This window comes from Hemiscyllium ocellatum, chromosome 6 (genome assembly GCF_020745735.1).
Source record: "Hemiscyllium ocellatum isolate sHemOce1 chromosome 6, sHemOce1.pat.X.cur, whole genome shotgun sequence".
Classification (NCBI taxonomy): Eukaryota; Metazoa; Chordata; class Chondrichthyes; order Orectolobiformes; family Hemiscylliidae; genus Hemiscyllium; species Hemiscyllium ocellatum.
Window position 1 is genome coordinate 61448023 of NC_083406.1, and position 25508 is coordinate 61473530.

The following is a 25508-nucleotide window of genomic DNA, read 5'->3' on the forward strand; positions in this document are numbered from 1 at the left end:
TTTTGGAATATTGTGTGCAATTCTGGTCTCCATCTTATCTGAAGGATGTTGTGAAACTTTAAAGGTATCAGAAAAGATTTACAAGGATGTTGCCAGGGCTGGAGGGTTTGAGCAACATGGAGGTGCTGAATAGGCTGGTGCTATTTTCCCTAGAGCTTCAGAGGTTGAGAAATGACTTTATAGAGGTTCATAAAATCATGAGTGGCGTGGATAAGGTAAATAGACAAGGTCTTTCCCTGAGTTGAGGGGATTCCAAGCCAGAGGGCATAGTTTCAAGATGAGAGGGAAAAGATTTAAAAGGGACTTAAGGGGCAACTCTTTCACACAAATGGTGCTGCGTGAATGGAATAAGCTGCCAGAGGAAGTGGTGGAGACTAATAGAATTGCAACATTTCATAGTATCATAGTAATAGAAGCAGGAGTAGGCCATTTGGCCTGTCGAGCCTGCTCTGCCATTCATTAAGATCTGAGCTGATCCATCCATTGTCTCAGCTGCTCCTACCAGTGTTATTCCTATAACCCTTAGTTCCCGTACCATGCAAAAACCCATTCAACTGTGTCTTGAATCTATTTAATGGAGCTGCCTCTACTCCTTGAATTCTATAGATTCACTACTCTCTGGGAAAAGCAGTTCTTCCCAAAATCTGCCCTAAATCTACTCTCCCTAATCTTGAGGCCATGTCTCCTTGCCCTAGTCTCACCCACCAGCGGAAGTAAATTGCCTGCCTCTATCTTATCTATCCCTTTCATAGTTTTACATGTTTCTATAAGATCCTCCCCACATTCTTCTAAATTCTGGTGAGTACAGTCCCAGACACCTCAACCTCTCCTCATAGGGTAACCCCCTCATCTCCAGAATCAACCTGGTGAACCTCCTCTGCACCGCCTCCAAAGCCAGCATATCCTTCCTCGAATAAGGAGACTAGAACTATGCACAATACTCCAGGTGCATCTGGATTGGTTTATGAATAGTTTAGAAGAAAATGTTGCAAAAAGGACTAGATTAGTTTAGAATAAGTAGTCGGCATGGACATGTTAGACTGAAGGGTCTGTTCCTCTGCTGTACATCTCTATGACTCTACAAAGGTGACTCTTTGATCTTTAAAAAGTCCTACTCTCTCTCTCTGGTTGCTCTTCTTGCATAATCTCTTTGGATTATCCATAACCTTAATAGCTAAGGCTATCTCATAACTTCTCTTTCTCTTCCTGAATGCTGTTTATACTGTCCAAGAGATTCATTTGAACCCAACTGTCTATATCTATAATGTAGACAATTCTTTTTTATTCTTGACAAGAATCTTTATTTCTTTATTCATTCTTTTGTTCTTTAATCCTGCCAGCCTTACCTTTCACTCTAACAGGGACATAATGTCTCTGAACTAGCGTTGTCACACTTTTGAAAGTTTCCCACTTATCAGATATCCCTTTACCAATGAACAGTTAATCCATTCAAGTTTTTAAAGGTCTTGTGTCATATCCTTAAAATTTACCTTAATCCAACTAAAATATTTAATTTTATGGAAGGCTTATCCTTTTCCATAACTACTTTAAAATAAATACAGGTCGTTCTGGTATAACACACATTTCGTCAATGCAATTTGGCTGTAACGTGATTGATGAATTGTGGATACTGTTTGGATAATGCAAACTTTCTACTGAACAGGTACTGCGATTTTTCTATAGCACAAGGTTGCAGAGGAACGACCTAGAGAATTATGATTACTAGAGCTGAAAAATATGTTGCTGGAAAACCGCAGCAGGAACCGACTGACCCTGCATGGACTCCAGAGCCTCATCTCCCGCCTAGGAACCCTCCAACCACAAGGGACGAATGCAGATTTTTCCAGCTTTCTCATTTCCCCTCCCCCCAGCTTATCTCAGTCCCAATCCTCAGACTCAGCACTGCCTTCTTGATTTGCAATCTTCTTCCCGACCTCTCCAACCCCACCCACTCTCTGGCCAATCACCCTCACCTTAACCTCCTTCCACCTATCGCATTCCCAATGCCCCTCCCCCAAGTCCCTCCTCCCTACCTTTTATCTTAGCCTGCTTGGCACACCCTCTTCATTCCTGAAGAAGGGCTTATGCCTGAAACGTCGATTCTCCTGCTCCTTGGATGCTGCCTGACCTGCTGCGCTTTTCCAGCAACACATTTTTCAGCTCTGATCTCCAGCATCTGCAGTCCTCACTTTCTCCCAATTATGATTACTAGACCCAAAGTATTACCCTACTATCACTTCAGCCAGTTGCCCTGTCTTATTACCCAAGAGAAAGGTCAGTACTTGTATCTTCTCTCGTGAGAATATTTGCATATTGCTAAAGAAAATTTTCTTGAACACATCTTCACCATCCAAACTTTTAGCATATGGTAGTCCCAGTTAATGTTTGGAAAATTAAACCACCTACTATTAAAACCTTATTATTCTTACATATATCGGATATTGCACCTCAATTTCCCTCTGACTAATGGGAGTTCAATAATACAATCCCATCAAGGTGATCATTCCTTTTTGTTTCTAATTTCAACCCATATATTTTCATTGGACAATCTTTCAGAAATATCTCCTCTTGTTACAGTATTAGTGTTTTCTTTAATCAAAAATACCACACCGCCTCCTTTTTTGCCTCACTTTCTATCCTTCCCATGGCATCTGAAACCTGGAACAGTGAGCTGCCAGTCCTGTCCATCCCTCAGTCAAGTTTCCGTAATAGCAATAACATCCAAAACCCATGTTCCCAAGCATGTCCAGAGTTCACCAGCCTTATCTATATGACCCCTTGCATTGAAATAAACGTAATTTAATTCTTCAGGGTAACTTGGTTTTCTGACTTTCTCTTGCCTGCCTTTTCGAACTAACTTGTTCTTTTCAGATTCAAAACTGTCTTCATCTATCTTTCTATTTACTCTGCCATTTAGGATCCCTCCACCCTACTTCTCTAATAATTTATAGTCTCCCTTAATAGAATTAACAAATCTTCCCACTAGATCGCTTTCCAGGACAGGTGAAACCCATTCTTTTTTGCTCAAAAAAAAATCCCAGTGATCCAAGAACATGAATCCCTGAACATTACACCACCTCTTCAGCCATTGATTTATTTACTTTATCTTTCCATCCTTTCTCTCATTTGAGATCGGCACCAGAGTAAACCAGAGATTACTACTTTTGATGTACTGGTTTTTAATCTTCTACCTAACCTTTTATATTCACTCTGTAAAGCCTTAATGTTTTCCTTGCCAGTTCTACCAATGTGTATCATAACTTCCAGTTTCTTACTCTTCCCTTTAACAATATATTTCAAATGTTTTGAGATGTCCTTAATCCTTGCAGCAGTAAGGCAAAACACTATCCTAGACCCATAGTTATTGCTGCAGAACTCCTGTTTTGTTCTTCACAGGAGAGTCCTTCGCAGGAGAGTCTCCTATAACAATTATTCTTTTAAATTTTGTCAAAACCCTTCTAACATAGGATTCATTTTTTTCGTTCCTAAGATCTGACTGCCTATTGTTTTTTCCTTTGAGAGACGATTCCTTTCAATAATACTCAAAACTGAATATCTATTTGAGACAGGAACAGCCACAGAAAGCTCTGAAATACCTTTTTTGTCTTAACAGTCACCCATCTATCTGAACGATCCTGCTGTGTAATCACTTCTGTAAATCTACTAGTCATCTAACTCTGCATCTCTGGTACGTCCTCAATGACATTAATATATAAAATATAAATATATAAAAATACCTAATATATAAAACAAGCTACCATTTCTTACCCAAAAAATAATATTCAGCATGCAAACAAAAATCAAGCATATTAACAAAAATAATATTAAACAAAATTAACCACTTAACTGAATAATCAAATTTAAAAAAAGACTCCTCAAGTGGTCCAGCAGACAGTTTTCAATCTTATGACATAAAAAATCTCACTCCAGAGCTGTCTACATGTAGGCCTCTCCAAAAGCTCCATAAACACAACTCTGTTTCAAAAAACTTTCCTTTGTGATATTAACAGAATTTTGCTTCAGCCGTATAATTTTAGAAAAAAAACTTTCCTTTGGGATTAAAAGAAACCTCTTTTAATGTTTAATGAAATACTGTCCTCCACTACTCTAAAAAAATCTCTTTAATAATAAATATAATTATGTGATTTCCAAAAAAATCTCCTTTCTACGCATATAATTTTGAAAGAAAAAACTGAGCCGTCCACCTATACGCCTCTCCAAAAGGTTCATTAAGAGAACTCTGTTTGGAAAAAAAAGTCAGGCATTTTTTTCTTTGTTTTGTGTTTTGTGTTTTGAAGGTTTTTTGATAATAAAAGAACCAAGATTGAATCAAAATAAAAATCTGATTCGACTGAAATATAAGAAATCTACAAGTAAGATAGATGTAGGCCTTTCCAAAAATTCCTTTAACACAATTCAGTTTGAAAAAAAACACTTTTTTCCCCTCAAAATCTTTACTCAGCGGGTTGTGAGTTCATGGAATGCCCTGCCAGTAGCAGTGGTGGACTCTCCCTCTTTATGGTCATTTAAGCGGGCATTGGATAAGCATATGGAGGTTATTGGGCTAGTGTAAGTTAGGTAGGCTTTGATCGGCGCAACATCGAGGGCCGAAGGGCCTGTACTGCGCTGTATTTTTCTATGTTCTATGTTCTATGTTCTAAAATAGCTTATACTACTGAAATGTAGTAATTATAAAAAAAACTAGAAGTAAATCCAGAAATAAGCCTGTAATCTCAGGAACAGCTGCAAGATCCGCACTACTCTCAGTCCATCATTCCCTCTCCGCCAACACATTCACCTATCCCATTTCAGTGCATGAATCAGATCAACCAACAGCACCTTGAGATGGGACTTCCTTTGAGTAAATTAATACTATTTGGAATGTTGAATTGCTGCAGAGTAGCAATATTGCATTTTAGATAGCAGGCAAGAGATAAACAATCATCCTCTAACCTAACCTTATGCTACTGTGTTTGCTATCAAATTGGAAAGGGAAGAGTGCTGAAGCTGGCAAGTCAAGGGACTGTTTATTGAACAAGAATAATTGCTACCATTTTAGTATTATCAGAACCAACCAGTTTAAAAGGGCCTGAGAAGGGAGTCTCTGGAAATTCGCTGCCATCAGGACAGTGTAACCAAAGTGAGAGAGTGTTCATTGACGTGCTCCCTGTTGGTAGTAAGTGTAGGTTTCAGCTAGAATGCAGCTGCTGTTGAACATAAGGCTGAAATGATTGCATGCGAATTAAGAGACTCTGCGTAGTGGATGCTGAGTTAGAAAGACACTTTACATGCTTCTTCATTTGAATAAAAACATTATGTGAGGTTTGTTATATCTTTTTATATCAACTACTTACAGTGAAATCTTTCTTTTTTTTATTTCCTTCACCTTTTAATTAATGCTTGAATTATATCGATTTTGGATAGTTTGCTATAGTAAAATAGTTTAAAAGTGAAGACTCTCATCTGTTGTGTTCTTTTTGCAGGCTTTGTGGTTATCTCTTTCTTTTTAAAAGCTATCAATCTCCATGGGGATCGTGCCAAGTGGAGCAAGCTCAATTGATTGCATGTCCTAGTGCTGTTCCCATTTCTTAGATTCTTATCTTCTTATCCCGAGAGCATGTCGCATATTGTTTTTGTTTACGTTGAATACAAGTCTAAGCCTTTTTTTAACTTGTATTAACTCAACTCCTCCCAATGAACATATACAATCAGATTCCCATGTGGTAGAAAATAATAAATAATATGTAATTGTTAAATTACAAGAGAAGTAATGTTTTATTATGTTTCTTTTGTTTGCAATGCACTTATTCTAGTTTGATTATTTCTCTTTGAATGTGATTAAAAAAATCACTGACTTGAGGAAAACAGGCTAAGAAATACTTTCCAACAACTTTATGATGAAGCAGTGTAAATATCCATGTTAAAATTAAAAACAAATCATATGTGACTCCTCTTGGAAGAAGCAATCACAGTATGGCTGAATTTAAAATACAGAGAGAAGGTGAGAAGGTAAAATCCATTACCAGTGTCTTATGCTTAAACAAAGGAGATTACAATGGGACGAGGGAGGAGTTGATTAAAGTAGACTGGAAGCAAAGATTATGTGGAGGGATAATTGAGGAACAGTGGAGGAATTTCAAAGCGATTTTTCACCTTGCTCGGCAAAAGTATGTACTAGTGAAAAGGAAGATATGTAGGAAAAGGGATAATCAGGAGGAGAAAGTGAGGTCTGCAGATGCTGGAGATCATTCCTGAATAAGGGCTTATGTCCGAAACGTCGAATGTCCTGTTCCTTGGATGCTGCCTGACCTGCTGCGCTTTTCCAGCAACACATTTTTAGCTCTGATCTCCAGCATCTGCAGACCTCACTTTCTCCTCGAAGATTTTAACTTACTGCGAATCCTCTTGCAAGGATGCCTTCCTTGAAGAAGCCCATTCCTGAAGAAGGGCTTATGCCCGAAACATCGAATCTCCTGTTCCTTGGATGCTGCCTGACCTGCTGCGCTTTTCCAGCAACACATTTTCAGCAAAGGGATAATCAGCCATGAATAACTAAGAAAATAAAAGAGGGCATCAAATTTAAACAAAGTGACGGAGATTAGTGGGAAACTAAAAGATTGGGAAATCTTTAGAGACCAACAGAATGCCAAAAAAGCTATAAAGACAAGAATTATGACAATAAACTAGCTCAGAATATAAAAACAGATAGCAAATATATAAAACAAAAAAGAGAAGCTAAGGTCCTTTAGAGGATGAGAAGGGGGATTTAATAATGGGAAATAAGGAAAGGCGGAGGTGTTAAACAGGTATTTTATGTCAGACTTCACAGTGGAAGACACAAATAACATGCCAATAATTGACGACAAGAAGGTTTCTGACCCTGATGGAATGCGTCCCCGGTATAAAAGAAATGGCGGAGGAAATAGTAAATGTGGTTCTGGTAATTTATCAAAACTCAGAGGCAGTTCAAGCAGTTTGGAAAACAGCAAATGCAACATCACTCTTTAAAAAGAAGTAGACAAAAGGTGGATAATTATTGGCCCATTAGCTTAACTTCTGTAGTGGGCAAAATGGTTGAATCTATTATCAAGGAAGAAATAGTGAGACATTTGGATAGAAATTGTCCCACTGGACAGAATCAGCATGGGATCATGAAAGGAAGGTTATGTTTAATAAACTGACTGAAATTCTTTGAGGATATTAAGACCGTGGTGGATATCGAGAAACCGATGATGTGACATATCTGAATTTCCAGAAGGCACTCGACAAGGTGCCAGACAAAAGGCTGCTGCATAAGATAAATGTGCATGGTGGTGTGGATGATGTATTAGCATGGGTAAAGGATTCATTAACTAACAGCAAAAAGTGGGGATAAATGGGTGTATTTCTGGTTGACGATTAGTGGCTAGTGGTGTCCCTCAGGGATCAGTGTTTGCACCACAATTGTTTGCCATATACATAGATGATTTAGAGTTGGGGACGAAGTGTAGTGTATCAAAGTTCACAGGTGAGACTAAGATAAGTGGTAGAGAAAAGTGTGCAGAGGTGTAGAGAAAGTCTGTGGAGGGATTTAGGTAGGTTAGGTGAGTGGGCAAGGGTCTGGCAGATGAAATACAATGTAGGTCAATGTGAGGTCAATGAATTGTGTAGGATTAATAGCAAAATGGACTAATATTTAAATGGTTAAAACTTGCAGCATGCTGTTGTGCAGAGGGACATGGATATCATTGTGCATGAATTGTAAAAAGCTGGTTTGCAGGCGCAGCAGGTAATTAGTGTTGAGAGTGTGATGCTGGAAAAGCACAGCAGGTCAGGCAGCATCCGAGGAGCTGAATCAACATTTCGGGCATATGCCCTGCATCAGTAATGAGGCTTGTAGGCCAGGAGATAAATGGGAGGGTGTAGGTTTATGGGGAAGGTAGCTGAAAATGCAATAGGAAGATGAAAGTGAGGGAGAAAGTGATAGGTCGGAGAGGTAGGTAGAGTGGATAGATGGGAAAGGTGATGAACAGGTCAGGAGGGTGGTTTTGGGTTGGAGGCCTGGGACTGGAATGATGTGGGTAGAGGAGAAAAGAGGAAAGTGTTGAAATCACATTGATTCCATGTGGTTGCAGGGTCCCAAGATGGAATATGAGGTGTTCTTCCTCCAGATATCAGGTGGTAAGGGTTTGGCAATGGGGGAGGCGAAGACCTGCATGCCCTTGATGGAGTGGGAGGGGGAGTTGAAGTGTTTAGCCACAGGGCGGTGGGGTTGGTGGGTGCGGGTGCCCCAGAGACATTCTCTGAAATGATCTGCAGGTAGCTGTCCTGCCTTCCCAATGTAGGGGAGACCACTTTGGGTGCAACGGATACAGTAGATGACATTGTTGGAGGTGCAGATAAATTTCTGTCAGGTGTGGAAGTATCATTTAGGGCCTTGGATGGAGGTGAGGGGCGTGGTGTGGGCGCAGGTTTTGCATTTCCTGTGGTGGCAGGGGAAGGTGTCTGGAGTGGGGTGTGGGCTAGTAGAGGGCGTGGACCTGACAAATGAGTTGTGGAGGGAATGGTCTCTCCAGAACGCTGATAGGGGTGGGAGAGAAATATGTCTCTGGTGGAGGGTTCCGTTATTAGGTTGCAGAAGTGGCAGAGGATGATGTGATGTATGTGGAGGTTGGTGGGGTGGAAGGTGAGGACCAAGGGGGTTCTGTCCTTGTTGCGTTGGGACGGATGGGGTTCAAGGGTGCAGGAGGTGGAGGAGATATGCTGGAGGGCATTGTCGACCACGTAGGAAGGGAAATTGTGGTCTTGGAAGAAGGAAGCCCTCTAGGATTTTCTGAGATGGAATTAGTCATCCTGGGAACAATTGCGATGGAGGGGACGGATTTGGGAATGAGGGCTGGCATTTTGACAGGACGTAGAGTGGGAGGAGGTGTAGTGTAGTCTAGGTAGCTGTGGGAGTTGGTGGGCTTGTAGTAGATGTCTTGTATGGAGATGGAGTGGTCCAGGAAGAGGAAGGAGGTGTCCGAGATGGTGCAGGTGAATTTGAGCTCGGGGTGAAAGGTATTGACGTTGATGAACTGTTCAAACTCCTTGTGGGAGCACAAGGTAGTGCCGATACAGTCATTGATGTAGCGGAGGAACTACTTCTGGATTGTTTCAGAGAACATCTCTGGGATCCGCACCAACCAACCCCACTGCCCCGTGGCTGAACACTTCAACTCCCCCTCCTTCCAAGGACATGCAGGTCCCAGGCCGCCTCCATCGCCAAACTCTTACCACCCGACGACTGGAGGAAGAATGCCTCATATTCTGCCTTGGGACCTTGCAACCACATGGGATCAATGTGGATTTCAACAGTTTTCTCATTTCCCCTCCCCCAACATTATCCCAGTCCCAAGCTTCAATCTTGGCACCGACCTCCTGATCTGTCCATTATCTTTCCCATCTATTCACTCCAACCCCTCTCCAACCTATAACCTTCTCCCTCACCTTCATCTACCTATTGCATTCTCATCTACCTTCACCCATCCCCACCTCACTCCCATTTGTCTGTCAGCCTCCAGGTCCATAAGCCTGATTCCTGATGAAGGGCTTATTCCTGAAACATAGATTCTCCTGCTCCTTGGCTGCTGCCTGACTTGCTGTGCTTTTTCAGCACCACACTTTTGACTGATCTCCAGCATCTGCCGTCCTCACTTTCTACTATGCAGCAGGTAATTAAGAAGGCAAATTGAATATTGTCCTTCATTGCTAGAGGGATGGAGCTTAAAGACAGGAGATTATGCTGCATCTGTATAGGGTGCTAATGAGGTCACACCTGTAGTACTGTGTACAGTTTTTGTCTCCGTACTTGAGAAAGGATGTACTGGCACTGCAGGGGGGGTGCAGAGGAAGATCACCAGGTTAGTTCCGGAATTGATAGAGTTGGCTTATGAGAAGAGATTGAATAGATGGGACTATACTTATTAGAATTTAGAAGACTGAGGGGGAATCTTACAGAAACATATAAAATTTGAAGGGAATAAATAAAATAGAAGCAGAGAGGTTGTTTCCACTGATGGGTGAAACCAGAATTAGTGACATAGCTTAAATATAAGGGGGAGCAGATTTCGGATTGACATGAGGAAGAACGTCTTCACCAAAAAGGTTGTGAATCTGTGGAATTCCCTGTCCAGTGAAGCAGTTGAGGTGACCTCATTGAATGTTTTTAAAGTAGAATAAATAGATTTTTGAATAGTAAAGGAATCAAGGGTAGTGGTGAGCGGGCAGGTAAGTGGAAATGAATCCACGAAAAGACCAGCCATGATCATATTGAATGGCAGAGCAGGTAAAATAGGCCAGGTGGCCTACTCCTGCTCTTGTTTCTTATGTTCTTATGACAATGTACATGCTGGAACCATACCAGTAGTACAGATTTTCTTTTTTTGCTAATGTGATAATAGTAAACAAGTGGGCTGTCTTTTTATGCTTATGCCAATTTTAAACTACTCATTCATCAGATTCTGGATTACCACCAGCGATAACAGCCAACAATATTTTATTTAGACTATTACAAAAACTTTCAACTTTATCCCATATGTGTAGTATTTTACTTGAGGTATGAATAGCTGCTGCCAAAACACATGAAAGATATGTGTGTAATTATTTGTGTAAGGCAGTTCTTCAGAAGAGTGTGTACTTTTGAATATATGTCTCAGACATTGGTTGATTTCAATTTCTCAATGCTGTGGCTGATATAAATGCAGACTGGTTTTGTACAAAATATTCCTGTTTTCATTTTAAACTGATTTCTCAAATGGGTTTCTTTTGTTCTTGACATTTAGGTTAATGGGACAGAAATAGAATATGAATTTGAAGAAATCACATTGGAACGGGTAAGTTAAAAATGTTACTCTTACACGTGTCTATCCTTTTTTTATCGTCTGTATTTTTTTGGAACATAGATTGACATCCAGTTTGAGCTTTGCTGGCTAGTTACTTCTGCAACTTAGTTAATTAATTACATATTTATATAGATGTAATTAATCCTTTGACATAACCTTTATAATGATGCAAACAAAAAATGCAGGATATCACAGCAGGTCAGGCAGTGTCCATGGAGAGAAAGCAAACTCACATTTTGAGTCTTTGTTTTCAGTTCAGATTCCAGCGTCTGCAGGAATTTGCTCCTGCTTTAGATTTTAGATTAGATTAGATTCCCTAAAATGTGGAAACAGGCCCTTTGGCCCAACCAGTCCACACCGACCCTCTGCAGAGTAGCCCACCCAGATCCATTTCCCTCTGACTAATGCACCTAGTACTATGGGCAATTTAGCATGGCCAATTCATGTAACCTGCACATCTTTGGACTGTGGGAGGAAACCAGAGCACCGGGAGGAAACTCAAGCAGACACGGGGAGAATGTGCAACTTCCACATAGGCAGTCACCTGAGACTGGAATCGAACATGGGTCCTTGGTGCTGTGAGGCAGCAGTGCTAGCCACTGTGCCGCCCCAAATGATGACCTCATATAATTGTCCCGGGCAGGATTTGTGGAATGTATGAAGCTCTACCACAATTTAAATGCACACCATTCTTTTGATAATTAATATTGTAATATGGTCATGTTTATTTGTGCTTACTTCAGATCACCAAATGTTAAACAGCTATTGAATAATAGCACTTTCTAATTAATTATGACTTTATTTTTAAGCATCAACAAATTAAAGTAGAAAAAGTAAATTTCAACCTCACTAGATTTTGGTGGTACAGTACCAAATACTTGAAAAATGAAACAGCAAGTACTCTTGTGGAGTTGTGTCAAATCAAAAGTGATTATTCATTATTCATATAGAAATAAATTACTGTTGATTTCAATGATGTGTAGTGAACCAGTGCAGATAAAAGGAATAAACGTTGGGAACCTTTTAAACAGTAGCTCTCAAAACATAATAGAATGTAAGATAAAGGTAAAGAGCAAAAACAAGATTAAAAAGTACTGATTTTGAAGGGACTGGGGAAGGAAAGTTAGAAGAAAAAGAGTTATAAACTGATCAAATGGTTATGGGAAATAATTTTTAAAACTGGCATTAGATTTCAGGGGAAAAAAAAACAAGTCAATAATAAATACCACAGGAGAATGAAGACATAAAAGTGAAATTGAAACTAAAGAAAATGTTAAGGTCAGTGAAGGAGAGTGACAAAAAAGGAATTTGAATGAGATTATCAAAAAAAAGTAAAGAAAGTATAATGGGTAAATCACCATGAGTAACCTTTAATTCGGCTACTTTTTTAAAAATCTCACAATCAAATATTTAAATAATGATTTAAACTTTATTGTATGAAGCAACTGAAATAAGACCCCTCAAGCAAGCAAGTTAAGCCTCACAACGCAACCTGGTATTAGCCAATTATTGATAGAATCTGACCATGATTCCACTAATGATGTTTGTCTCCAGAAGTGTCCAGAGTTCGATCTTTTTGCAATGTTTATCTTTGATGTTCTACTATTGAGTTGTTCCATATTGGATTCTTAGACAATTTTCTCCGTTTCAAGGTTGGCGTGTGGCATTATTGATGATTCAATAGATTCTTTCATCTCAACATTGATTATACTGTTGGAGACCCCAGGCTTGTAGCTTGCCTTCTTATCAGAAGTAGCCCCTCTGTTCCTTGTTACATTTGGGGTTACCTGACTACTTAAACATCACTTTTCCTGCAGTTCTCCCATTTACTTCAGAATATTCCTTCTGCATGCAACCTTAATTGTCCATTTGTTACCAGGCAGCAGGTTATCAAGCTGTTTCCCAGGAAACAGTTTGTTTATGTTGCTTCTTTCCAGAGATGGTTAATTCATTTATTGCTTTTATAACAGATTTCTCCTTGCCCCTTTCATCTCAAGAAACAGTTTATTTCAGAAGAAATCATTGCTGATTCTTTCAATCAATGAACATTTACTAAAGTTGCAAAGTTTATAGTATCATAGAAGTTAAGGAAGAAAAGGAGATCTATGAAACTAAATTATGATGGGTGATTAGCAGAACCTTGAATTATGTAACAGACAAAGTGAACTATTACATGTTCTTGTTATAAACAAAGTCTGCCAGGCAAGCCTGACTCATGACATTACTTTGAGGAATAGAAGGCTCCATTAACAAATGACTGTCTGTGTGAATCCCTGAAATATCACTCGCCGTAGGGTACTGAAGAAGGCTCAAAGAGTAAGACTTCGAAAAGACAAAGTACAAAGCAATTTAATTACCTCCTGTATGCAGGAAAACATCTCCTATGTGTTATATTTCAGTAAGCTTATAAAAAACAGGGTTTAAAATCCAACTGAAATCCTTAGACTGTGTATGTTAATTAAATAGGGTGCCGTAAAGTTCACAGCCTAAAAAGAACTATCAAATATTCCAGAGCTGCAGGTAAAAATGAAAAGATTGAATATTGCTCTGAGTGCTGCAAGGCTGTCTCTGTTGAAAAGAAACAACAAAAGAATTTCAGCTAACCTGTAAAGTCAAGAATCTTGAAATCAATTGCTCAAGCTACTAAGACTAAATTTGCCAGTAGTTCTGAACATAATAGACGCAACATCCAATCATCTACTCTTCACAAAACTCAGGCAATTATCTTTTTTAAACTTTTGGACCTGCCTATCACTTCTAGTATGTGAGTATGTTTGTGTATTATTAGTTTTTATCATGTTTAGGAACTGAAAAACTTACTCTTGCATGAACTCAAGAAAGTCTGGTTACATTTTAAAGAATTAATTCATTTTTTTTTAGAAGAATGGAATCCACAATGGAAGGGATTCTTTTCAAATTATTCTTAATAAAGGAGGGAAGCTACTTCATCCCACATCACCTGGGAGCTTGAAAATTTAAGTTATTCTATACAAAGCCATCATAAATTGGGAACCTTACCAGGAGACTGGTTTATTAGAATATAACCTGAATTAGTCATATACTAGCAGAGACATACAAAACGTTCGTGATGGAATGATTACCTTTACTGTAACATAACTTTTTTAAAAAAAACTTCTCAGTTCCATGGCACCTCATTATTTTCATGCCATTTCTATCCCATTCCCTTATCCTTCTCATAGAATCCTCAACCCACCCCTTCTTTCTATGTCATTCCATTCCTCATTGCACCCCTCCCATGCATTCCAACCCCATTTCCACTCTCAGTTCCATACCTCCATGAGATCCCCCACGTAATTTCTCTTCACTCCCCCACCAACCAGCTCCAACGTCGTTAGTAATGGTACTGAACATCAAAAATAAATGGTTAATAATTTTCTCTTGTTGGAGATAATAGTTGCTTGGCAATTGTATGGCATGAATGTTGCTTGCCACTTATCAGTCATCAACTGAGTGTTGTTGAGGATTTACTATCCTTGAGCACAGACTGCTTCAGTATCTGAGGCTTGGGAGTGGACCTCAATACTGTACAATCACCAGCAAACATTCTCGTTTTTGACTTGATGTTCACGGAAAGATCACTGATGAAGCCACTGATAATGGCTGGGCTAGAACACTATATTGCGGAACACCTATGGCAATAACAGAGAGCCTGCAAGAGAGCAGTATCAGAGATTCACAGTTAAAGATAATGGCATGGAGTCAGTGGAAGACAGAGACACAACAATATTAGGGATCCACAATTAAAAGCATCTATGGAGTGTCAGTGGAAGATTCTGAAGGAGAACAGTGTCAAAGTCCCACAGCTAAAAGCAGCCACCAGAGTCAATAAGAAACCGATCAAGCCTTGGAAAAAAGTGCAGTGTCAGAGGAAAGTGGGGAAGTAATCGGTTAGTCAGTAAGTTTTTCTTCCTCTCTAAATTAGGTCATTGAATTAAAATGGGAGCTGGAAAATTGAAAATAAAAACTATCAGACATTTAAAATAAATGAGTATTAAGGGCAGAGAGCAGAAATTTATAATGAGTGGTACCAGAACTGGGGGAATTCTATGGGACTGAGCTATTTTTGAAGTGAAATTATATCATAGGACAAGGACTGATGTAGAATGAGTTTTCTATTAGGTTTTAAAGTTAATAACAAAGGAATAGTAACATTAAATACTTTTGAAGTTTTCAATAAATTAAAATTGAATATTTTTGGATATTAACAGTTAAGTAAAGCATTTCAGTTAAGCTGTCTATAAAATAATATCACATGAGCAAGAGAGAAGCAGCTGATTGCTGAGTAGCCGATGGGTCTCTCTTGTTTTGAGTAAAAAATTTCATGTTCTAATTATAGATAGAGGGCAAGATGGACCTTTGGACTGCGAATCCTCAAACATAGTAATCACAGAGAAGAGGCCCTTCAGCCAATCAAGTCTATACCACTAAAGCTACACTAAATCTACATTTGTCCTGCCTTCCAGCACTAAGCCTTGAATGCTATGACATTTCAAGTGCTCATCCAAGTACTTTTTAAACATTATGTGTTTACCTGCCTCAGTACCATCAGGCCATATATTCCAGATCCCCACCACCCTCTGAATGAAATGATTATTTTTCTCAAATCCCCTTATATTTCCTGTCTTTCACCTTAAGATTATGCCTCTGTTAATGACCTTTCAATTCAGGGAAACAGCTTGGTTTCTAATCACCCTGTTCATGCCTCACATAATCTTATACACTTTTCTTAGGCTCCCCTCAATCTTCTCTGCTCCAAAGAATACTTTGATTGACTTGGATAGCCACATGTGCAGTAAGTATAATCAGCTGCAGCAGTTCAAGTACCAAATTTTGGAACATGAGCAGCAGCTGCTGAGGCACGTCTGCAAAATATCGGGTAACATTTTATATATGCGTTTTCTATTTCTTCTTTCATGGTATATAGGCATTGCTGACAAGACCAGCAACCTTTGAACTCAGTGACTTGCTATGTCATTTTAGAGGGCAGTTAAGGGTACCCTGCAACTTAAAGATATGCAAGGAGAGGAGTGGGGGACTGCCACGTAGTCAAGAGGACCAAGTAGGTAGTGCTGAGAACCCCTAATTGCATCTCACTTCCAACCAGCATTTAGTTCTGAGTAGAGCTGATTTGGATGATTTATCTTGAAAGTGCTGCCAGAGCCAAGCTAAGCTAAAGTCAAACACTATGGCTGGCTTAGCTTACACAGGCACATGAAGAAAGAGTGGAAGATTGATAGTGTTTGTGCATAAAATATTTACGAGTACAGGAAGATCTTTCTGCAGACACAATTCCAGATGCAATATTGCCATCCTCATGTCAGGGCCAAGGATGCCAGTGAGTATCTGCAGAACATCCTGAGAGGAGATAGATTTTGACAGGTGAAATGACAAATTGAGGGAGGAGTCCAGGAAAACAGGTAATGTCTTTTATTTCAATTGCTCTTATGCAGAGAAGTTTTACTATTGGGGGAGGATGGGGTGTCATAACTCACCTTCACCCTGCTGAGTTGCAGAACACTTTCATACTTTAACCAGATTACAGCATGCATATTATAATTCCCATACTTCAATGTCCTTGTGTCCCATAATATCTTTATCTCACATAGTCTTCGTAGTGGATGTGCTGGTATTGGACTGGGGCGGTCAAGGTCAAAAATCCACAGCAGCAGGTTATAGTCCAACAGATTTGTGAGATCACAAGCTTTTGGAGTGCTGTCCCTTCATCTGCCCCTGACAGAGGGGCATCACTCTGAAAACTTGTGATTTCTAATAAACCTGTTGGACTATAACCTGGTGTTGTGTGACTTTTGATATAGTTTTTGTAGGCATTGTCTGTTCCTCTCACATGGCATTTGATAGCGTGGCTTCTCACTACTAACTTTGACAAGCTGGATGCATTGTTTGTTAGCTCTGACATGCTTTAGTAGCTTTGCTTATTACTGGCTAAGTAGTTAAAACTTTAACCCTGAATCAAGTTACCTTTCACTGAACAACCAGTGGTCATGGTCCACAGTTAATATTAATTACATAGAGAAAAAGGATGTGTTCCTACAGAGTTTGGAGAGTAATGTTAATGTCAAAGGTAGTAATCATTGGATTACTCTTGATTGTATACTCATCACCAAACACAACCATAGAAGAAAGATGACAGTGGCAATGAAAGTGTAGTTGCAGGAACAAGGCAAGAGAGAGGGCTTCAGTTTCCAGCAACATTGGCACCCATTATATGGAATTTAAAACTATAAAGGCCAGTTTCCTTGTGAGATATTTGCTAGTGCTATTGTGGAGAATTTAAACTAACTTGGTGTGGGGACTAGGAAGTAATGATTGAGAGGTCTGCCAAGATGCACAGAAGGTTGGGAAATACAGATAACCCGAAAGTAGGGAATAATAAAGTTTAGTTAGGATCAAATTAAGAGGGATTGCAATAAAGTCTTAGTTAGGATTACTGTGCATGTGTATGAATGGGCAGTAAATAACATCAGTAAGTTACAGGTGGAGTACTTGGGACCTAGACATTGTAACAATAACAGAAACCTTGTTCAAAGAAGGACAGATGCGTATAATGAAACATAATTATTTCTGGATACAAGATTTTCAGGACCAACAGGGAAGGAGCATAATTGGCAGTATTGGTGCAAACACTATGGGCCGAATGGCCTAATTTCTGCTCCTATGTCTTATTGTCTTATGGTTTTATAGTATTGATTAAGGAAAGCATTGAGATACTGGAGAGTGGAGGTCCCAGAATGGTTACGGACAGACTCTATTTGGTTGGAACAAAGAAACAATAGAGAAAAAGAACATATAACAATTGAGAATTATAAATCATTAATTGTTGCAGAGTCAACTTCATTGGATTAAGAATACATCTATGCCAGATAATTTGGTATTAAAAATGTGCAGGCAAATCTAACTGAACAATGATCAAAATTTTAAAGAAGAGGCAATTTTAATCGTGGTATATTGTCAGGAGTGGGATATATAAAACAAACAAATCCAGATCTTCCTGAATAATGAAAGAGATTAAAAGAAAGATGATGCCTCAATTGAATCTGTCTTCACCACACTGCCACGGTAGTTGAGTGACCTCAACCACTCATTACATGAAAATGTTGTTCTCATGTTGCCTTGCTTCTTTTTGCCAATTCCTTAAAATTTGTTTTCTCTGGTTCTTGATATTTTCATGAGTGAATTATAGGTCTTATTCCGTTGTGGTCCTTAGCTTTTCCACTACCAAACTTTTCATAGTAGTTGGTGCTTAAGGTACTCCACAGCATTAACCCTTGCTGACACTTTCACCTTACACAGCACAGGGCAGGGGGAACAGGAAGGAAGTAAAACAGAGAGACATTGCAATTTTTGAGAAGATTTATAGTTCAGGTTGAGGTTCAGGTTGTAAGCTTGTTCATTAAGCTGGCAGGTTTGTTTTTAGATGTTTTGTCACCATGCTAGTTAACATCATTAATGAGCCTCCGGTGAAGCACTGGCATCAGTTCCGCTTTCTATTTATGTATCTTGGTCTGTTAAAGTGGGTGATGTCGTTTCCAGTTCTTTCTCGCAGAGATTGGTAAATGGGGTCCAATTCGATGTGTTTATTGATGGAGTTGCAGTTTGAATGCCAAGCCTCCAGGAATTCCCATGCGCGTCTCTTTTAGCCTGCCAGAGGATGATTATGTTGTTCCAGTTGAAGTTGTGTCCTTTGTCTATACGTAAGGATACTAGTGATAGTGGGTCACATCTTTTGGTGGCTAATTGGTGTTTGTGTGTCCTGGTGGCTAGGTTTCTGCCTGTCTGTCTGATTATAGTGTTTGTTACAGTCCTTGCATGTTATTTTGCAAATGACTTTCGTTTTTTTACCCAACAACCAGCAAAATGAATGTCATTTACAAAATACCATGCAAGGATGATAACAAACACTATATTGGACAGACAGGCACAAAACTAGCCATCAGGATACACGAGCACCAACTAGCCACCAAAAGACATGATCCACTATCTCTCATATCCTTAGATGCAGAAGGCGACGGACACCACTTTGACTGGGTCACATCCATCCTAGGACAGGCTAAACAGAGACATGCATGGGAATTTATAGAGGCCTGGCATTCAAACTGGAACTCCATCAATAAACACATTGATTTGGTCCCCATTTACCAACCTTTGAGAAAAAGAACCGTAAATGATATCCCCCACCTTAACAGACCAAGAGACATAAATAGAAAGCGGAACAGAACACCAGCACTTCACAGAAGGCTCACTGATGATGTTACCTAGTATGGTGACGAAACTTTTGAAAATAAACCTGCAAGCTCAATAAGCACATTTCCAACCTGATCGAGATACACAAATAGAATGTTTTCATGGCTCATGATTGAGTGCAATTATCTCACTCCTGATTTTGCATACTCCCATATCCAAGCTGATTCAAACCATGATGCAATAGCACCATGTGCTCCCTTTGCCTATTACTCAACAGTATTAATAAATATCAGTCCTCAAAGGTAACACACTCCAGATGCCGCATGTGGGTCTGGCCTCCCACTACTATGAACTTTTCTCATACCAACTGCTTCCACTCAGTTGATACCAAAAGATTCAAACTTGATCCTCTGTCTGACCACTTTCAGACTCACCTTAACGCTCCTAAACTCTGCCATTCCTTCACAGTCCATAACATCTCTGCCTATCCTTCTCAGCTTGAGTTAGGCACCCTTTTCTCTGCATGATTCTGAAAACTACCGCTGCCCAGTATCTGTTTGATTTCACCTTGCTCTTTTTCAAGGATATTAAATGGTTACAGCTTAAAATCCTTTATCTCCGTCTATGAATTAGTGCATATATTAAAATACTTACAAAAGAAAGACGTGACAAAAGGAAAAGACCTTCTGAAAAATGTAAATGGTGTTGGAGTTAGAGATAAACAAAGATGGAAAAAATAATAAGGATAGAAAAAAATAACCTATAAAATATTGGAGTGGGAAATAAGCTGAGACCACTGCTGGAAAATAAACTTGTTTCACTGCCATAACATTTATTGATAAGAGTGAAAAAGACTGAGTGTCTGACCTGAACGATTTACAGCTGCTATTGTTTCTATTTTGTCCCAACTATCGTTAAGGCAGTGATTTTGCAGAGTCATCGAAGAAGAGGAAAGGGCATGCTCTTCATTAATTTTCTTCACATGTAATTTATTTTGTTGCTCACTTAGCCCAGAAGAGATTGTTCTAAAAATGGAATGCTGGTCACCTTGTGGTGGAGAGTATAGTGTAAACATGTTTTAACTGTTTGCCATGCCTTGAATCTAAAAGCTAAATTGGCTAGCCCTCAAAACAAATGCAGAGATGGGTGCAGAAGAAACCACAACACCATTTCTTCGGGGGCAGTTACAGTGGGAGGAGCAACAGTGAGGACCAGGGGACTGATGGGAAGGTAAATTTAAAGTATAAAAACTTACCTGGTGTATAAGCGGAGTGCAAGCTCAGCAGAAATGGACATGGGACTGCTGAGCAAGTGAAACAGTACATTTGGGCAGTTGGAACGCTACTTAGGTAGTATCTCCCACCCATCCACCTCCTCTAACAAAGAAAAGAGTTCTGTGCGCTGGATTGGCAAAGTAACCTTTTTTTAATTCTTTATCTTTCAATAGTCTCTTTGGAATTTAGAATAGTGGGAATGGAGGTTAGGGCAGTTAAATGTTACTCCTGCAGCATGTGGGAAGTAAGGGTCACCAGTAGTGTCCCTGCTGACTTCACCTGTGGGAAATACACCCAACTTCAGCTCCTTGAAAACTGCATTAGGGAACTGGAGCTGGATAAACTTCGGATCATTTGAGAAGCGGAGGGAGGGTTATTGAAAAGAGTTACATGGAGGTAATCACACCTCAGGTCCAAGAAAAAGGCAGGGGGCCAGAATGCCCCCAGTTCCTTCACCTAGATCATTAATGTGTGAGATGAAAAGTTGTGGTTCCAACACTAAGCCTCAAAACACCACATCATCAGCTGCCATCCTGAGAAGGACTCTTTATCCCTACTCTCTGCTTTCTGCCAGATAGCCAAGTTTCTATCTATGCTAGCACCTTGCTTCTGACACCATGGCCCCTTGTCAAAGACCTTCTTGAACTGAAAAATGTGTTGCTGGAAAAGCGCAGCAGGTCAGGCAGCATCCAAGGAGCAGGAGAATCAGCGTTTCGGGCATAAACCCTCCTTCAGGAATGAGGAGAATGTGCCAAGCAGGCTAAGATAAAAGGTAGGGAGGGGGGACTTGGGACAGGGGCATTGGGAATGCGATAGGTGGAAGGAGGTTAAGGTGAGGGTGATAGGCCGGAGAGGGGGTGGGGGCGGAGAGGTCGGGAAGAAGATTGCAGGTTAAGAAGGCGGTGCTGAGTCCGAGAGTTGGGACTGATTAGGTGGGGGGAGGGGAAATGAGGAAGCTGGAGAAATCTGCATTTATCCCTTGTGGTTGGGTTCCTATGCGGGAGATGAGGCACTCTTCCTCCAGGCGTTGCGTTGCCATGGTCTGGCGATGGAGGAGGCCAAGGACCTGCATGTCCTTGGTGGAGTGGGAGGGGGAGTTAAAGTGTTCAGCCACAGGGCGGTTGTTTGGTTGGTGCGGGTGTCCCAGAGGTGTTCTCTGAAACATTCTGCAAGTAGGGGGCTTGTGGCCCCAATGTAGAGGAGGCCACATCGGGTGCAGCGAACGCAGTAAATGATGTGTGTGGAGGTGCAGGTGAATTTGTGACGGATATGGAAGGATCCCTTGGGGCCTTAGAGGGAGGTGAGGGGGGAGGTGTGGGCGCAAGTTTTGCATTTTTTGCTGTTGCAGGGGAAGGTGCCGTGAATGGAGGTTGGGTTGGTGGGGGGTGTGGACCTGACGAGGGAGTCGCGGAGGGAGTGGTCTTTCCGGAACGCTGATAGGGTTGGGGAGGGAAATATATCCTTGGTGATGGGGTCTGTTTGCAGGTGGCGGAAATGACGAAGGATGATATGATGTATCTGCAGGTTAGTGGGATGGTAGGTGAGGACCAGTGGGGTTCTGCCCTGGTGGTGATTGGAGGGGCGGGGTTCAAGGGCAGAGGAGCGGGAAGTGGAGGAGATCCGGTGGAGAGCATCGTCAACCACGTCTGAGGGGAAATTGCGTTCTTCGAAGAAGGAGGCCATCTGCTCCCCGCATCTGCTCTCTAGTAGGTAATTCCACGTATTCAGAAATCTCATCCTTCACAATGGATTCCAAAATCTTATCCATGACTAGGGTTAGGCTAAACAGTCTGTAATTTTCTGTCTTTTCCCTTACTCCCTTTTTAAACAGTGATGTCACGTTATCAATTCCCCAGTCCTCTAGGACCCTTTCTGATTCTAGCAATTCCTGAAAGATCACCAGTAACACTTCCACTATCTTTTCAGCTATCTTCCTTAGAACTCTGAGGTGTAGTCCATCTGGTACAAGTGATTTATCCACCTTCAGGTCATTCAGATTTTCTAGCACCTTTTCCTTGGTGATGGCCACCATACTCAGCTCTGCCCCCTCACTGTCTTAAATGTTTGAGATATTACTTGTATCTTCCCCCGTGAAGTCTGACGTGAAGTAATTATTCAGTTCCTCAGCCATTTCCTTGTTCCCCATTAGTAATTCTCCAGCATCATTTTCCAATACAGCCCAATGTCCGCTTTTGCCTCTCGTTTGCCCTTTATATATCTTTAGAAACTTAAGGAAGAGATCTTAAGAAACATGTTAAAGGATTTAAAGAATGGTAGGAAGATAGTAGGGTCCTTCACAGTTGAATGCATGGCTACTGTCACAAAGCTGGTCCCTTTTTTCTAAAAGCTATTTCTTTTTTCAAGGATAATGTGTCCTTGATTTTTTGGTCCTGGCTCCAAGGTGACTAGTTTGGTACAGAGATGAAAAAGGATGTTGAGAGGGCTTTTGGTTATACGTAAAGGTTAAAGACTTCAGGCCAAAGTGATCATGTTTTAGAAGGGACCTGTATAATGAAAAGGGAGCAGTCAGCTCTCTAGCTGAGCAGTGCAGTCCAGAACTAGTTAGGAGTTCAGTTGTGTGGAAACAGGCTGTGAAACTCTCTCTCCTTCAGCCATTCTAACCTCGACCTGTAATCATTTGTTCCATTTTTACTGTTATTTAAGCGGGTTTTCTTACTGAGACTGTTGTATATATTTGGAACAGCATAATTAAGTCTAGTTTAGATAGATTGAGTTCTGTAGGGGTTCTTTATTCTGTTCTTTGTGTTTCATTGTTTAATTTTGTGAATAACTTTTTGTCTGTATTAAAACCTAGTATTCAACCTCGCTAACTTACTCCGGATAATTTTCACAATATACTTACTGAAACAAATTGCAAAGTTATGGTCTGGGCTGCCTCCTTAAGAATGTTTTGAGTGGTCTGGCCTAGTCCATAATACTGTACAAAAATTAATGTCAGGGGGGCCCAAGAGCCGCTGGATGTCTTGAAATGCTGAGTTGGAGGGAATTGCAGAGTTAAGGAAGGCCAAGATTGTTGAGTAATTGTAAACAAGGAGGAAAACTTTAAAATTGATGTGATGCCCAGGAGCCAGTGAAGATTAGTGTGTAGAGGTGCAAGGGATGATGAGAACTTAGTGTGAGTTCAGACAAAGGCAATACAGTTTTAGATGCGCTCAAGTTTGCAGATGAAAACAAAGGATTGGCATATCTGGTGCCGGTGCTACATAAGACCACCATCTAACAAATCATTAGTCTCCTGAAATTGATTTCTAGTGCCTTGATTTGTCAGCCATTAAGATTATTGTGGCGTGCCATGCACTACGCAGTGAGAGGAATTGAAGCAACATTAAGGCTACTTGCATTTAGCACCCTAAGAGCAGGAAGATGATTAAGAGGTTGAGCACCCAGAGCAAACACTGTCTGTCACAACGCCACTGGAGAATCAGAAGGATGCACAGGACACCTTCTTCCATGCTAGATTCATATGAGAATGATAGCTTCCTTATCCTAGAATTTCCATCCTAATGACTTTGGCAAAAAAAAAGTGCTGCCATTAGTGCTTTACCAAAAGGAGTTTTCTCAACATACCTGCAATAAAAAACCATATTTTATTCAATACCTAGACTTAGCCCCTCAATTGCAGACTCCATAGCATCCAGGATTCTCACACTCATGCCCTGGAAATGCATCACAATGAGCTACATTACATTTATTAATTCACTAAAACTGAATTTTTAATTCAATTACACCATATTGTAATTACAGATAATACAGAAAGCCATCTAAGTAAATTTTTTTGGGACCATTGCAATTTCTGTGAATTCTTAGAGAAACTTGTATGTAGTGCTTCACTTTTCCTGAAATGAAGGCAGAGTTTAGATTAGAGTGGTGCTGGAAAAGCACTGCAGTTCAGGCAGCATTGGAGGAGCAGTAAAATCGAAGTTTCGGGCAAAAGCCCTTCATCAGGCAGAGTGCCTGAAGGGTGAATAGATAAATGAGAGGAGGGTGGGGAGGGGAAGAAAGTAACATAGCGTACAATAGGTGAGTGGGGAAGGGGATGAAGGTGATAGGTCAGGGAGGTGGGTGAAGTGGATAGTTGGAAAGGAAGATAGGCAGGTAAGACAAGTCAAGTAAGACAAGTGCTGAGCTGGATGTTTGGAGCTGGAGTGAGATGGGGGAAGGGGAAATGAGGAAACTGGTCGATTTTACTGCCTGAACTGCTGTGCTTTTCCAGCACCACTCTAATCTAAACTCTGGTTTCCAGTATCTGCAGTCATTGTTTTTACCTGAAATGGAGGCAGCCTGCTTTTGTGTATGCTGTGTCAATGAATCTGCTTATGACTGCCATCCTCTGAGATGAGATCAGTGTGGGGCTCCCACTGATCTCTCCCCCTGCATCTGTGCAGGGACAGTTTTGGTCTTGAACACAAGAAGTCATTTGAGTATCACTGCCTGTTTTGCTGGAAAACGAGCTATTGATCAGAACAGCCTTTGTCCTCCATAGTTGCAATAGAATGATCTATCTATTCTTAGGTGTTGCAGACACATAATGAATGCCACTTTGCAGTTCCTGTATTTTTTAAGGGATGTGGGCATCACTGGCTGGGGCAGTGGCTGTGGCAAATTAGCTGCCCTTCCCTTGTACCCTTCAGAAGGTAGTGGTAGTACTTAACCTGATTAACTAAGTGTCCCAGGAAGTTGTGTAGTCTTTCAATGAAAGAATTTAACTGAGAAATGGTAACACTCATGAAAAATTTAAACTCCTCCATCATTTGCCTTAGGATGTGCACTGCCTCCTCAACTCTCCCATATTTAGACACATCTTACTTTGCAGATCCATAACTATCCTTTTCATACATGATTCTCAAGGATTAGTGTCTCTGCTGAGTTGAGCATGGCTGATGCTGTCTTCGACCCTCTGCTGGGGACTACCCACTACTCTCCATCGTCTCCAAAATTTGCTCACAAGTGCTTCTCATCTCATGTCAGTATTGAAAATCTTCAGGCTTACATGAGCAGAGTGAAATAGAAAGCAATCTTATTTCCTCAGTTTTCAGATTTTTTCTTTTAAGATTGTCCATTAGGAAAATAAACTGTTGTCCTTGCCTTGTCTGACCTACAGACCTGTGACTTCAGAGCTACAGCCATG

General features: G+C 40.5%; 1 protein-coding gene across 2 annotated transcripts in view; it reads left to right on the top strand.

Moving 5' to 3' along the window:
• dlg2 (discs, large homolog 2 (Drosophila)) overlaps positions 1 to 25508 on the top strand; it is an 876537-nt gene that overhangs the window by 359113 nt on the left and 491916 nt on the right. For both annotated transcript variants that reach the window (XM_060825990.1, XM_060825991.1), the window contains exon 6: positions 10803 to 10853. In XM_060825990.1, coding sequence (XP_060681973.1) covers positions 10803 to 10853 — 51 coding nt within the window. The remainder of the gene's footprint in view (positions 1 to 10802; positions 10854 to 25508) is intronic.